General features: G+C 38.3%; 1 protein-coding gene across 1 annotated transcript; it reads right to left on the bottom strand.

Moving 5' to 3' along the window:
* Positions 1-477: 477 nt before the first annotated feature.
* Positions 478-10,633, bottom strand: LOC18444028 (uncharacterized). The gene is made up of 2 exons (XM_006854207.4): positions 8,981-10,633; positions 478-1,271 (listed from the first exon to the last, which is right to left on the bottom strand). The coding sequence occupies exons 1-2, from the start codon at positions 10,622-10,624 to the stop codon at positions 915-917; spliced, it is 2,001 nt and encodes a 666-aa protein (XP_006854269.1). The 5' UTR covers positions 10,625-10,633; the 3' UTR covers positions 478-914.
* Between the last annotated feature and the right edge of the window lie 3,545 nt (positions 10,634-14,178).

Here is a 14,178-nt window from a genome sequence, read left to right as displayed (position 1 = left end):
AATTTTCATATATCCGTCGATCTACACTATTTTTGAAGCTTTAAACTTTATAAATAAATATAAAAATATATTTTAAGGCTATCACAAAGATTTCCAGTAGTGAAACCACATTTCTCGACACGATTTGAATGAAGGCTCCAATTTGATTGTTTAAAGCTTAGGCTCTATATAAGCTGCACCCTTTTTGTATTGAATAATAATCTGGTTCTTCTTGTTCTGTACAAAGATTGAGACTCCTGATTTCTCAAAAAAAAGATTGAGACTCCTACATTAGCTGATTTCAATTGCTGAGTATGTTTACTGCCCATGCTAAATTTCAGTCAACTACAAAAAAAATTCAAAACTCCCACGTTTAAACTATCAGAAAATTTCAGTCAATACTTATGATAGCTTCTGGGGTTGAGTGCAACAATATGTGACGCCTACAAAGCTGAACATTCATTTGCCCTACCGCCAAGATTCAACACCAAAAGAGTATATGTAATACACACCTAAAATTCATTCCATACCTCGTGCCCCATAAAAAAAGAAGGGATTACATTTGGTTAATGTCTCCTCGATTATGCATCTGCAACCTTAATGCCAAGCTCAAGAAAACTCCCTGAAGGATTTGAAAAAATCTTTTATGTTGACTTACAAGCATTCCAAGAGATTCTACACAAGGGAAAAAGGAAAGAAGACAAATGGTACAACTAATTTTTTACCCCATCAATATATCCCAAACCAAATATGAACAATTCTTTCTCCATCCTCTTACAAATCAAACACCAATCTCAGTCGGGGTCTCAAAGTTTCGTTGCCTCTCACCAAAGTAGGAAATCACCCAGTTTTTCCTTGCAAGTAGCATATCTAGCAATGTGGAGTCAAAACCTTCGCTTCTTCTTGGTCAGTGTTCGTTTTGTGTGTGTGCCTTCCTATGGATTCAAGCCTCTTGCTTTCTTCGACTTGCTTTTGTTTTCATGTGCCTTCTTTTTCTTGGCTTCCATAGTGGTCCATGTATAATCAGAGGGTATAGCAAATGGGTCTTGAATATCCTCTACGCGGCTGCTAGGGCTGTTGATCCCTGAAGAGCCTTGGCGATAGGGGACCTTAATCCATTGGAACCATGAGCCATTTGAGTAGTTAGCAGATATGGAGGGGCTCTCCCTACCCACCAAACGACCAGGGAGGGGGCTTGAAGGAGGAGTGCAGAACTCTTCCAAAGGCTGCAGCTCTTCAAACTTGGTGAACGTGACAATAACTCTGATGGTGGGAACAACAGGTATGGCCACCTAAAAATGATTCAAAGGTTATTTTATATGGAGAAAATGATTCAAATTCTGTTGGTCATATGCCGAAATTGGCTATAATGATAAACATAAAGCATTTTTTCCTTTTGTTGGTAAATCATCAAGGAATATATTCACTATCAGACAATGCAAAGATCAGGTAGGATTAGATATAACATTTTCCTTTCGGGTAAATGATATATGATATAACATGTGAAAGTAGGGTTTACAACTTCATATATATCGGATCGCCAATAGATTAGGATGTCGTCGGCATATTAAGTGTTTTTTAAGCTTGCCTCCCACTTATTCTATTGTCACTAGTGTAGAGCATTGGGCCAGTGGGGTTTTTGTACAGGGCACCCACTCTCTGGCTTTGCCTATATCTACTCTTTGCTGGTACCTCTTTATACATATTAATACAAAAACTTATTCAAAAAAAAATTAACTTGAAGTTTAGCTCCTCCTTGTTCTTCTCAAAGCCTATTGGTTGCACATCCCATATTTTGCAGGGTAGAAAACTCTGCACTTTCTTAATTATAAACAATAAGTATCAAACATAAAAATAAATCTACACTTTCTTCAATGTGGGGCAGTCCCCAATTTCGTTTTTGCATACCCACTTAAATAAAAGATGCACCCTTTTTTTGTCTTTTCTAAAATAACTGCTAATGGTAATCAACCAATAAAGAAAAAGAAAATACACCATCAAAATAGAAACTGATAGCCAATCTTGATATCATAATGGAGATATCATTAACACTGACAACTCTGAGATTAATATGATACAGAACTTTCCACATAAAGAAAATCATACAACTTTCTTTTAAAATGATAACTTTTTTATATTAATTCCATTTTTCTGTACAATGACAGAGATGTGTTTTAATGTTAGATTTCTGGAGTTCAACAGATCAGAAATTGATGTTTTTTTCTTTTCGTGGGGGGGGAGGGGAATGGTTTGGAACCAAAAGATTAAGTGGACGGTATTTGAAAGACGATTATTTGAGCTGGTGACTTTGCTGGGTTTGTTGGAGCAACCTTCATCTCTGAGAGAAAAGTACTCAGGCTTGCCCATTAATGAACTTTTGGGGCGTTTGGTACAAAGTGCAATCTCTTTTGTCATGTAGTTTCTTGGGAAGTGATTCATCATCATCATAGCCTTTTTCCAATTAATTGGGATCGAAAGTGATTCTATTCCCTAAATCACCATAACTATCAAGCCTAAGTTCACCCAGATCCGTCCTCAGAAATTCTGAATGTAGGAAAGGAACTTGCACTTTTCCTAATAGCCTCTACCTCAATAGTTTACTAGAGGGCCCTGCAATTTGTGAAATGGCTTTGTAAATGACGGAAATTGGTTTTAATTTTTCAGAGTGGTGTCTCGGAAACTTGAGCTTAGCCATGCTGATTATTGTGCTCAAAGAGTCAACATGGATTGCTATACTATGAGTCTAGGATTGGCAATCAGTTGGGAAAACGCTCTGATGATGATGAGTCAAGGATTGGCAAGTTTGAGCTCGAAGCCTATTTTCAAATCGAAATTAACCCATCATTGCTGTTCACACTACAATAATGACCTAGGTTGGGAAGCCATGGAGCAAGAAGATCCACAAGTCATGGCTAGATGAGTATTCAAGATAAGAAAAATAAGGGGATTGAGGCATCTAAATGCATACATATATTCTTTTTGGAAGCTATTTCTTCTCTCTTGTGGCTGCAACTGGACCACAACAAGGGATTCACTTGTAAAGATTTTGCACACATATGCGAGCAAACAAATTCATGATGTCTGCACAACATATGTTGAAGTAACCATCAATTATGGTATCAACCACATAAACAATTGGTAAGAGTTATGGCAGAGGAAGTGATGTCCTAAAAAGGAATTTATTCTGTAGACTGCTACAGATGTTGAGAATTGATAATAACAACCTAGATTCTCAAATCAGGCACAAGAAACCTGATTGAGTCCGAAATAGCCCTATAAAGAACAAATACTACAATAAAAGGATCAAATTATTCAAGTAGTGGAGCAGACAATTCAGAAAAGTTACAAAAATCTCGGAAAAGTTACAAAAAACCAGAGAAAGTAATATTTCAATAGCGTACCGGGCAGCCTAACTTATGTACTAGCCGAAACGTATATACTAGAATCTGTATGGGTGAAAACCTATAACAGCAGGTTTCCCATTACAAAAAATAATGGGGCAATGGAAGTGGAGAAACATACAAGCACGTCCAGTTGGGAACATGCACAACAAGCATTGTAAATAACCAATAAAAAGATAAAACAAACACCTGAATTTTATTTATTTATTATTTTTTTTGAAACTAACAAACACCTGAATTATAGGAAACTTACACACATATATTGTTAGAGAACATAATAACAGAACCATAAAGCAACCTAACAACCATGCAAAGGGCAGCCTTGTAAAGCCCATGCCTACTCCATTTCACATTTTCTAAATCATTTCCATCAATTGAATTGATCATTCACCTATATCTGTTATATTGATCCTGAAACCGAGGTTGTCCACTTTTCAACAAGTGTGGGTCGTGGTGGAAAAACAAGTTAAGCAACATCTTACGAGTACAAAATCGATTTCTTATCAAAAAAAACCTTTTATATGATATTCAACAATAACGTTGCCCATTTTACCTATGATGTCGAGCTCAAGTCCCATCTTACAAAGCTTGCCAGCAAGGCAATATAAAAGCAGTCACAGCATCTTATTTGAAATATCACGACAAATTCCTTGATGAAAATTTGGAGCTATCCACATAATTTATCAAAAGCAGTCCAAAGAGCGCCTTGGAAATAGGAACACAATACCTTGATGCATCAACCTTCTGATACTATGAAGGATAAAGGAATCCCTCAGCAAGCTTCTATAAATAAGGGTTACTGATAATCAGTGTTCACTTCTACTACTGGATATTGAAATTACTGATAATCAGAAACTGGATATTGAAATTACTTGGATCTGGGGCAACAGAATGCAACATGCTGCCTCGTAGTCACACAATATAATGCAATGATACGTACCGTACAAGACTATACTTGGCTCCACAATCTCCTCCAGAATCTCAATAGTTAGTTACCACCCTGACCGAGTGACAGTATCTAATGTACAATATAATCCACACATACCTAAGTAAGTATGTATGTAAAAGTACATAATAAGATCGATTTTCACTTGGCATGCAACAAAGGTATCTCCAAAATACATACTAACTATAGATATAATTTACTAGCATCCGGTTGACTGGCACAACCCTCTTGCCTCTGAAGTTTTTGCTGCAGCAACTTAAGCCTCAACTTATACAACACATCATGTGTTTCTCGTGCTTTACATCATTGAGAACACTCGTAATTGTGTCACAAGAAAATACTTATGGACATTATATTTTATAGAAATTACTCGGGGATACTTCTTTACGGTCTGTTTCATAGGACCCTAATATCCTAATATTTCAGGATAATGTAGAATCTATTGTAATTCTGATAGTATTATTTTACATGTCATGTTTGACAAGATCAAGCCATATCTTTTAATATTCAAATCACTCCCAAATATCTGAATACCCAATAATTCAACTTGTAGTTGAATTTTAAGGGATTCGATTTCTCCGTCAAATTTTTTTATCTCTTGTTCTCTCAATCTTTTGTCTCCCTCCCTCTCTAGTTCACTCACCCCACCTCTCATTTTCTCTCTCTCTATGCAGAGGAAAAGCAGCAGTGGGTAGAGGGTGCAATCTCTCTCTCTCTCTCATGGCCGATCATCTGCAAGACCAAACCCAGAAAAGGCAGCACTCAGAATGCGAGTAAACCTCTACCTCTAGAAAACCCAACTTTGAAGCTATGCTGCTGTCTCTACTAGTTCTTGGGGTTTCTCTCCATCACTAAAATACAAAAGCATCAGAGATCCTGCTCTTCTCTCCCCTCCAAACACTCAAAGCCGTTCTTATTGATCCGGTACTTCAATCCCCAAAATTGGAAAGCAATAGAAGTCATTTCCACTTCAACAAACCCCAAATTTCAACCACTCGTTCGAGGGTTCAAGCAACCATGCATCTCTCTCGCTCCCTCCCTCTCTAAATTTCCCTTCTATTGGGTTCCATTTTAAGGGTTTTTGGAGCTGAATTTTCACTGTAATGTGTATGATTAGCATTTTTAGATGCTGAATCGTTTCTAGGGTTTGGTGAAATCTTCTCTGAGAAAGTGTTCCAATTGGGTTTGCCGCAGCAATTGGAAGTTCCTGGGGGTTCTTACTCTTGTTCTCTCCATTTTGTCTGTGAAATCAGAATTGGAGTTGGCAGTGAAATTTCGGGCATCTTGTTTCCTTCTCGAGAACTGGTGAAGATCAGTTTGCTGGCTTTGCTCCTGGTTTCAAGGGTTTCTAGAGCTTGATTCGTTCAGTTAAAATTATTTAAAATTCAGGGTTCTAAATTCTGAGACAAGTTGCATGTGAACTGTGAAGTTCCAGTAAAGGCTCTTGCGGGATATGCTGCTTCCCAACATGGTGGAGACTAGAAGTGAAGTTTTTCAATTCTTTGTATGCTATAGCTCCAATGGAGTCTTCTTTCTGTCGATCCTGATATAGAAGAGGTTTATTTTCGGCTTTTTATTGACTTGAGTTATTTTAGTTTGTAAAGTTCTTCTGATACTTGTTATTTATTCTTCCTATAGGTATTTATTCTCGATGGATAACCAATCAAAACATGAATTAATCTCAAGCGTTAGTGATAAACCATCCCCAGCCCTCCACCCCCCCACCCCTTCCAAAAAAAAGATCGCCAAACCATACAGACACATTCATACATGCAAAATAAGTTCATTGACAAGAAAAGCTTCTAAAAGGAAAACAAACTTCTGCCTTATCTCTATATGAGACAAACAATCTATAGCTGATCATAAGCAAACAGTAACAGATAAGATTGCAACAGCTGCATCATCCACGAATCCCCAGCTTGCTAACCAAGTCCCACATGACCTTCTCCACACACCCTTGTTTTTGTAGAGTTAAGCACTCACAAAGAAGGGTTCTGCCCCATACATAAGATGAGTAACTGAAAGTGGGGTTTCCTTTTTGTTGTCAAAAAGGCTAAAGTGAGGACGTGCACTGAACCAATCTGATTTGCCTATTCCCTTACAACTTCGTGAGATCTCAATCTCGGAGGAAGCCAGAGCAAAATGCACACACAAGGTTAGTTATACAGATTCATTATGCAAATCCTCAACTCCATTGAACAGTTATATATAGCCTCCTACTTACTCCCCTATTTGGAGATAGGCCTAATCATGTGGAGAGCTTCAATTCTCACCCCTCTGGGGGTTATTTGGGGAAGAAAGCACCTCCAGAATTTTTCGAGGCACTAAGAGGATAACGAATGCCACAGCTGAAAATGCAAGAGATCTCACTATTTCTTGGGCAATAAATTTTGAAGGAATCAGACTTTTCTCAGCACCATATTTCAGATTGAATTGTGCCAACATTCTACCCTTCAAACCCCTGAGAAGGTCTACATCTACTTCTTACATACCCCTAAACCCACGTGTTATCAAAATTAATGTAGATCTTGGTAACACTGGATTGTGACTACGGGGTGTCCTACAAAATTCACAAGGCAACACTCTATCAAGTTTTTAGGTGATCTCGGTTTGAGGATTCTTCTTGGCCCAAAGCAAATGTGATGTAGCCTAAGATCAATCACATACTAATCTTTGACTACAAGACCCTGGAACATGTTTGGAGAGACCGCTGACCTTAATTTTCATTCTCCAAAATATATTAAAAGAAATTATAACCATAATGCCATGATATCTTTATCAAAATGCCAGTTTGCCATTCCTGAATGAATGAAATGATTTGACCCATACTGGGGGAGAACATCTTCCGAAAGGAAATTCCCAGAACATTATCCTGTGGTCTTCAAGGATGTCCTCTCGTCCTTGGATGTTATCTCACAGTTTTCTATCATATACGTCACTTGTGCAAGCATCCTGGAGTCAACTTCTGCCATACTTGGTGGTACGCCAATTTAACGGCTGATGTTGTGGCTAAAGACGGGGCAAATCTTGGGATATACAGCACTGCCTCATAGTTTGCTTCTCCCTATCATCCTACCAGTTTCTTCTTTCTTCTGTACTACATCTCTCCTTTTTTTTCCTTTTTTTTCCTTTTTTTTCCTTTTTTTCTTTTATTTCTTCCAATTTTACACGTCTCTTTTCTTATCTGCTTCTCCTTACTCCTCTATCGCCCCTTATCTTACCTCTCTCATCTTCGCATCGTTTTCCTCTTTATTTCTCTCATCTCTACCCATACTTCTCTTTCAACTCCCCAAAAAAAGAAAAAACCCAGCGGGCATTTTTCTTTATTTTCCACCTCATTTCTTCCTCTACTCTTGTATTTTTTTCTTCGTTCTTTCTCCATCATTTCCCCTTTCTTCTCCTATTTTATCTATACTTCTCACTACTCTTGTCTCCCTATATTTCTCCTTCCCTTTCTCGGTTTCTCAGACAACTCTATACTATTATTGTAATGATCCCCACCCGTTTGTCCAAAAAGGACCTTCTTATGCTTATGGTTTCTTAAACATTGTACAGTTCTGTAAAGCACCCAACATGCGGACTGCCTCAACCCACCTCTCATGGAATACTTTTGTAAACAAATCATATATTAATATAGTTGCCATCAGTTCCCAAAAAAAAAAAAATTGCTTTTCAATGATTGGAAAATTCAAAACGATAAGCATAGAAAAGTTCTTCCCCGAATTACAGAAACTAAACAAGGGTACCAATCATTGATTTTGTAAGCCTGCAAATTTGGAAAACATTCAGGATTACAGACACTCCACTTAAAAAGTTCTGAGAGGTTGGAATGCTAACTTCTACTTAAGTGATTCTAAGCATGGTTGGAATGCTAACTTCTACTGGAGTGATTCGAAGCATGGTTGCAATGCTAACTTCTACATAGTGATTAAGTGAAGGAAATATTGCAATACACGATTTAATTTCCTTCCTAAATGACAATAAAGTAGTGATTTCAAAAAAATGACTATAAAGTAAAAGAAAGACAGCAACTTTATAATACCAAGAATCAACAGAGAAAAATTCTCAAAAATAACAAGGTTGAGAACATAGCCAGCTAGCCACCAACAACCTATCAGGCAATGCACCAAGTGTATTTTGATGCTTTTCCTTTTTCTCATAACAAGGTTCTTCTGAGTAAAAGCTATTCACATGAACTAAACTTCTGTAAAGGCATAAGAGGAAGGATTTGCCAAATTTGAAGAAAATGCTAGGTGAGAGATACAATCAGAATCATGATGCATACCTACAAAGAATGTTGCTTTGAACAATGCACCAAAGCTAGAAGTCCCAAATCAAAACAGAGAACACAATATAAGCACCAATATAAATCTGAGATTCTTCGTGCTCATAGATGGATTTTATTAAACTAAATAGGAGGTTTTTTTCTCGTATTACAATCAATAAGACATAAGAACATAAGAAGACTAGCAGAAGTCCAAACAAGAAAGTTAGTGAGAAAAATAGAAAATAATATAAGAATTTAGCAAGGGGAATAGAAAATAATATAAGAATCAATGTAACTAAGGACTAACAGTGCGGCATAGAAAGAATATAATCAATCTGGGATCCTTTCTTTATTAATAAACTCAAAAGAAATAATAGTGTGGCATACCTTGACAGGGAAGGTTCCAGGGGGGAGTTTCGTTGTCAGAAGCTCTCTCAAGCGACGAATGGCCTTGACCTTGTTGGCAAGGATATCAAGGAGAGGCAGTAGTTCCTCTGTGCTCAATGGAAAGTTTGGTGAAAGCCAAAGCACAGGCCTCAAGCCTTTCTTATACTCGCTCTCACGATTCCCATCCTTTACTCGTTTATGCGAGCTCTCTGAAGTAGACGCAAACTTCTTCCCATCCTTAGTTTCTCTTACTCTTCTAAATTCATCTCCTCGAACACCAACCTCCACCGAATGCCTACCCGGCCTACTCTGTATCGTCGAATCACCAAGAAGATCACTTACTTTCTCATCCATACAAACGGAGCTTCTCGGTGGTGCAAACTTCTTCGGGTGCCCCTCATTACTCTTCACCCCTCTCTTCCCCCAATGCCCAAACCACCCTTTCTTCTCTTGCTTGACCTCGCAAGAGACACCATCACTATGTTCTCCTCCCTCAATGAAGACATCCCTTTGCTCATAACAACTATGTCGATGGCTCACCACCATGTCTGAGAACCCATCATCGCCATTCTCAGGGGACCCCATCTTCAAGGCCATTTCCAATTGCTTCTTCTCCTCCTCGGTCAAGACATCCTCATACCCCTCACTCTCTGTATCATTCTCATTGCATGTGTTGAAAAACTCATCGTCACTCATGGCACCAGGAACCTTTCTAGACTTCACACTAACAACAACATGGTGCATATCATAGACCTTTGCCTTCCATTGACCAACTGTCTCCGACCTCTCTTGCCTCCGCCATGTTAATTGGGGTAAGAGGACAGCTTGGGTCACGTCAATACCTGGTCGAAACATGTTTGTTTGTGACATTGCCGCCACTTCTTGAGCAACCTCGGCATCAGTAGCACGAATCCCTGCACCATCTAAAGCGTTGGTGACCTCCTTATCTTTGTGAGAAACCATACAAAGAGTGCCTGGAGGAGCCCTCCCATCCTCTGAGCCATCACCAAGGAATAAAACGCTCTGATCCGACCTTTGTATCCGAAGCCCATCAAAGCCTGCTAAAGTCATATCAGCCCTAAGGTTTGATCCCCGCTTCCAAATCTTGTACGTATCAGATGGGGCGATCCGAGAGATGAATGGGATCACTGAGCTTTCGAAATGGAAGGTGATCTCCATATAGAAATCGCGCATTCTCCTCATCGTACCTACCAAACGAGGAAGGCGGCGACACCACTTAGCCCAAGCAAGGGGTTGGTAATGGCGGACAATGGCCATAGCAATGGCCTCCTCACGAGCACAAATGGCCTCTTGCAATGCGCTCCACCCTTGCTCATTTTGTAAACTCCAGTCAGCCCCAGCAGCCATCAAGAGCTCGGTCGATGTCAAGTCACCTAGCTTTACAGCGAGGTGAAGGGGGGTCTCACGATTTGGGACATCACGTCGGTCAATGACAACAGAGATGGCATCCGCCTTCTCTTCTTCCGCTAGAGAGGCCGCCTCAGTTTTGATGGAGGAGGGGTCTGTGGCGAGTTGGGGGAGGTTTGAAAGGATGCGTCTAAGGGCGGCATGGTCTCGGATAGCCACTGCCTTGTGAACAGGGCTCTGGGCGTATTTTGAGATATCAATAGCAGGTGTCGCCATGGTTTGAGTGCTGGGCACACGATCAAACTGGTCCTTCAAAGGGGACCAACTTTGTCTCTCTAGGAACCGACTCTCTCTTTCTTAAGAGAGGTCAAATTGGACTAACCAGAGTCGCAGAATCCAGGGAGAGAAACTGGACTAACCAGAGTCGCAGAATCCAGGAAGAGACTCCCTGTTTCTCTATCCGGGGTCAAATAGATCAAACCAGATTAGCAAAATCCAGGACTCAACTATTTCTCTTTCTAAAGCCGAATTGGTCTAGCCAGAATCACAAAATCCAGGACCCAACTCTGTCTCTCTCTAAAATCAAATCCGTCTAACCCAAATCGTAAAATCCAGGAACAAACTGTATTTCTCTAGCTCTCTCTTTCTCTCTCTCTAGGGTCAAATCAGACCCAGCCAAGTCTTTGTTTCTGCCTCTCTCTCTCTCTCTCTGGTCAAAATGGACCGAGCCAAGTCTTTGTTTGTGCCCCTCTCTCTCTGTCAATCCAATTCATAGATTTGTGGAGAAAGTTCTTCAGCAGATGGTTAGGTGTCAGAGGGATACCATTAGGGAAAATGACGGAATAACAGAAACAGTAAGAAAAGGAACAGTTTTTCTCGCTTCCTCTCTCTAATTTCCTTATGTTACAGAGAAGTTATTCAGCAGATACTTTTGTGTCAAAGAAATAACATTAGGGAAAACAAAGAAGATAACACGAACAACAAGCAGAGGAAAGACAACAGGAAAAACACTACCAATTCCCAGAATACGCAAAAGGCCAGAAAACTTCACAATAATGAAGAACTCCACCACCCCAACTGATGAATGGGGTCAAATCAACTGACAAAAGTCAACAAATTGGAAAACAAATCCCTAAATTTTTGCAGGAAACCTCGAAACAATGGAACCCAAGTCAAGAAAACCATAACCCAATCAAGATACGAAACAGTTGAATTATGTAACAGATCTTACTCCTTTACCAGAGAAGGGAAGGATACAAAAAAAATGATAAAAATAAAGCACCCCAATAAATGTAGTGCGCAAAGAATCAAAACATTACCATAAAAACCAGAACCCAATTAAGAGAATCCACTGTAAAAAATAGAAACAGATCTTAGGGCTCGAAAAGAATGGGAATTACGGCAAAGGGAGGGGACATGAAGGAACTCCCGACAGGCAAGGAATCTACGCAAACTTCATGAGAATCAAAGACAAATGAAGTAAAGCGAATCAAAGACAAAGGAAGTAAAATTCTGAGTAAAGAAGAAGAGATGGAATATGAATAAAGGTCAAAAGGAAGAGACCCATATTTGTTACTGTGTTATTAAAGAAGAGATATTAGAAAGAGAAATGGAAAGACCCACACCATGGAAGAAGCCCTAGAGCAAGAAAGGAACAAAAAGAGGGACAAAGAGAGAGAAAGAGAAAAGTAGGGGATCATGTATTTTAAAATCTGAGCAAATATTTAAAGGGGAATGTGGGGCGAGACTCACCTTTTGAAAGCTTCTCTCTCTGATATGAAGATGGTGATGGGTTGGGTTGGGTTGGGTTGGGTTGGGTTAGGTAGAGAGAGAAAGAAGAGAGAGAGGTCGGCTCATGAATGAATTGGATCATGATAACAGACTCTGGTGCAGGAAATTGGACTATAGTTGCACATAAGAAAAAATGAAATGGCATCATTGACCTCTCTTGTCTTTCTCAAAGGAAATGTGCATAGCTATAAATGAGCACAAACACCACTTCCTCAATTGGAACGGCACGGTGAAAAAAAAAAAAAAAAAGAAAAAAAAAAAATGTTAAAATTTTTTATTTAAATTATTGAAAATAAATTTCAAACTTTCTAAAACCTCATTCATATCTTTTTAGGATAAGTTGACAAAAATAGCCATTATAGTAGTCTTTGAACTAGAAAAACATCAAGGCGATTGAAAACTTTGATAATCATGACGGTTGTAAGTTAAATGTAGTTTTGAAGCATTACGATACTTAAAAAACGGTTATACTCTTACCTATGCATCACGTTGTAAAATAATCATGATGATCTTTCAACCCTTAGCGACCATCACAACTGTTAGTGTGGTGATGCCTCTTAACGACTATCACAATTGTTGAACCCCCATAGCCATCACGGTAGTGAGTCCACTGTGATGTTTTTATGAATCTAAGATTACCATGAAAGCTATTTTAATGAAAATAAAATATAAAATGTGGAGAAAAGAGATATAGATGAGATTTTGGGAAAAGAGATATTGTTCTTTCTATGAATCCGATATGGACCCTTAGTTTAACTTTCACTATAATTTTTTAAAAACCGGTCCAATTGGGTGAACCACGTTCATAAATCTGGGCAGGCAAATCTTTGATTAGAATCGGCAAATCAAACACAAATTTTAGCATGAAAATCAATCTATACAAAATAAATAAATAAATAAAAATAATAAAAAAATATAATGGGTGAAAAATAGGCGATCCACTCGATCCAAATCGCCCAATTCCCCGACAAACCGAATCGCTCAATTCCCCGACAAACTCACTCAGTTCCATAGAAGACTTTAGTTCCATATGATGGAACACGTTCACCACTTTAGCAGTAAACTAGGCGAACCAGAAAGACTTTAGTTCCATATGATGGAACACGTTCACCACTTTAACAGTAAAATAAACGAAATCTACAGCAAAAAAGAACATATTGTTCCTTTTTCATTGATAAATTCTTTAGCCAGTGGACAATAGGTTTCCTCTTATTAGAGGAAATATATCATCAAAATAGACAAAATACTGCAATTAATGAGGTAGATAAATTGCCACAATTGACAATAGTTGTTTTTCATGTCATACATTAAGGCACCATTTCAATATTTTATTAAAAAATTACTAATTTGTTCTTGTTAAGTGTTTTACTCATTTAAGTTAAAATAGTCCTTGTTGTATGTTTAACGTAATTAAGTTACTCGAGAAATGGAGAAAATGGATTGATAAGGCTACAGCCTTATCAAAATAAGTAAAGCATCACGTCATAACTCATCAAAAATTACAATTCTAAGGGTTGAAAAACCTTTAAATAGATCATCTCACCTCGAACATTATGGTTGTACAAAAAAATTCAGATTTTAAATTCTTAAAATAGTATCTCTTGCAACAAATCATTTAGGTCATCTATTTCGTCCCAAAAATAGGTGTTTATATATATGCAAGATCTGTATCATTTTTTGAGTTTCAAAATTTATTGCCAATGTTGGAAATTAATTTTAGAACCATCATGAAGATTTTCGGTGCCAAAAGTGCTTTCTGGATGAGGATTTGTGGTGAGGCTTGAATTTGTTTTCATAAAGCCTATGCCTTATAAAAACTTCATTTGGATCTAAATAAATTCAGGAAAATGGTTTTATAGGACTGCTGTCGTATCAAAAGAAGTAAAGCCTCACCTCATAACTCATGGAAATTGCAATTCAAGCATGAGAAAACCTTTTACATAGATCATCTTAGCTTGAGCATTATGGTTATGGGAAAAAAATAGGATCTCAAGCTCTAAAAATAGCGTATATTGTAACAAATTATTTAGATCATCAAT

The sequence above is a fragment of the Amborella trichopoda genome, chromosome 7 (assembly GCF_054954075.1).
Source record: "Amborella trichopoda isolate Santa Cruz 75 chromosome 7, AtrichopodaSantaCruz75HAP2 v2.0, whole genome shotgun sequence".
NCBI lineage: Eukaryota > Viridiplantae > Streptophyta > Magnoliopsida > Amborellales > Amborellaceae > Amborella > Amborella trichopoda.
Note: the sequence above shows the minus strand (reverse complement) of the source record. Positions and strands in the feature narration are given on the sequence as shown.

Bases quoted from the DNA above. Each gene is read 5' to 3' on its own strand.
- LOC18444028 (XM_006854207.4), bottom strand. From the start codon at position 10,624: ATGGCGACACCTGCTATTGATATCTCAAAATACGCCCAGAGCCCTGTT. The intron at 1,272-8,980 runs GTATGCCACACT...AATCATTTTTAG, and splicing joins CTGGAACCTTCCCTGTCAAG to GTGGCCATACCTGTTGTTCC.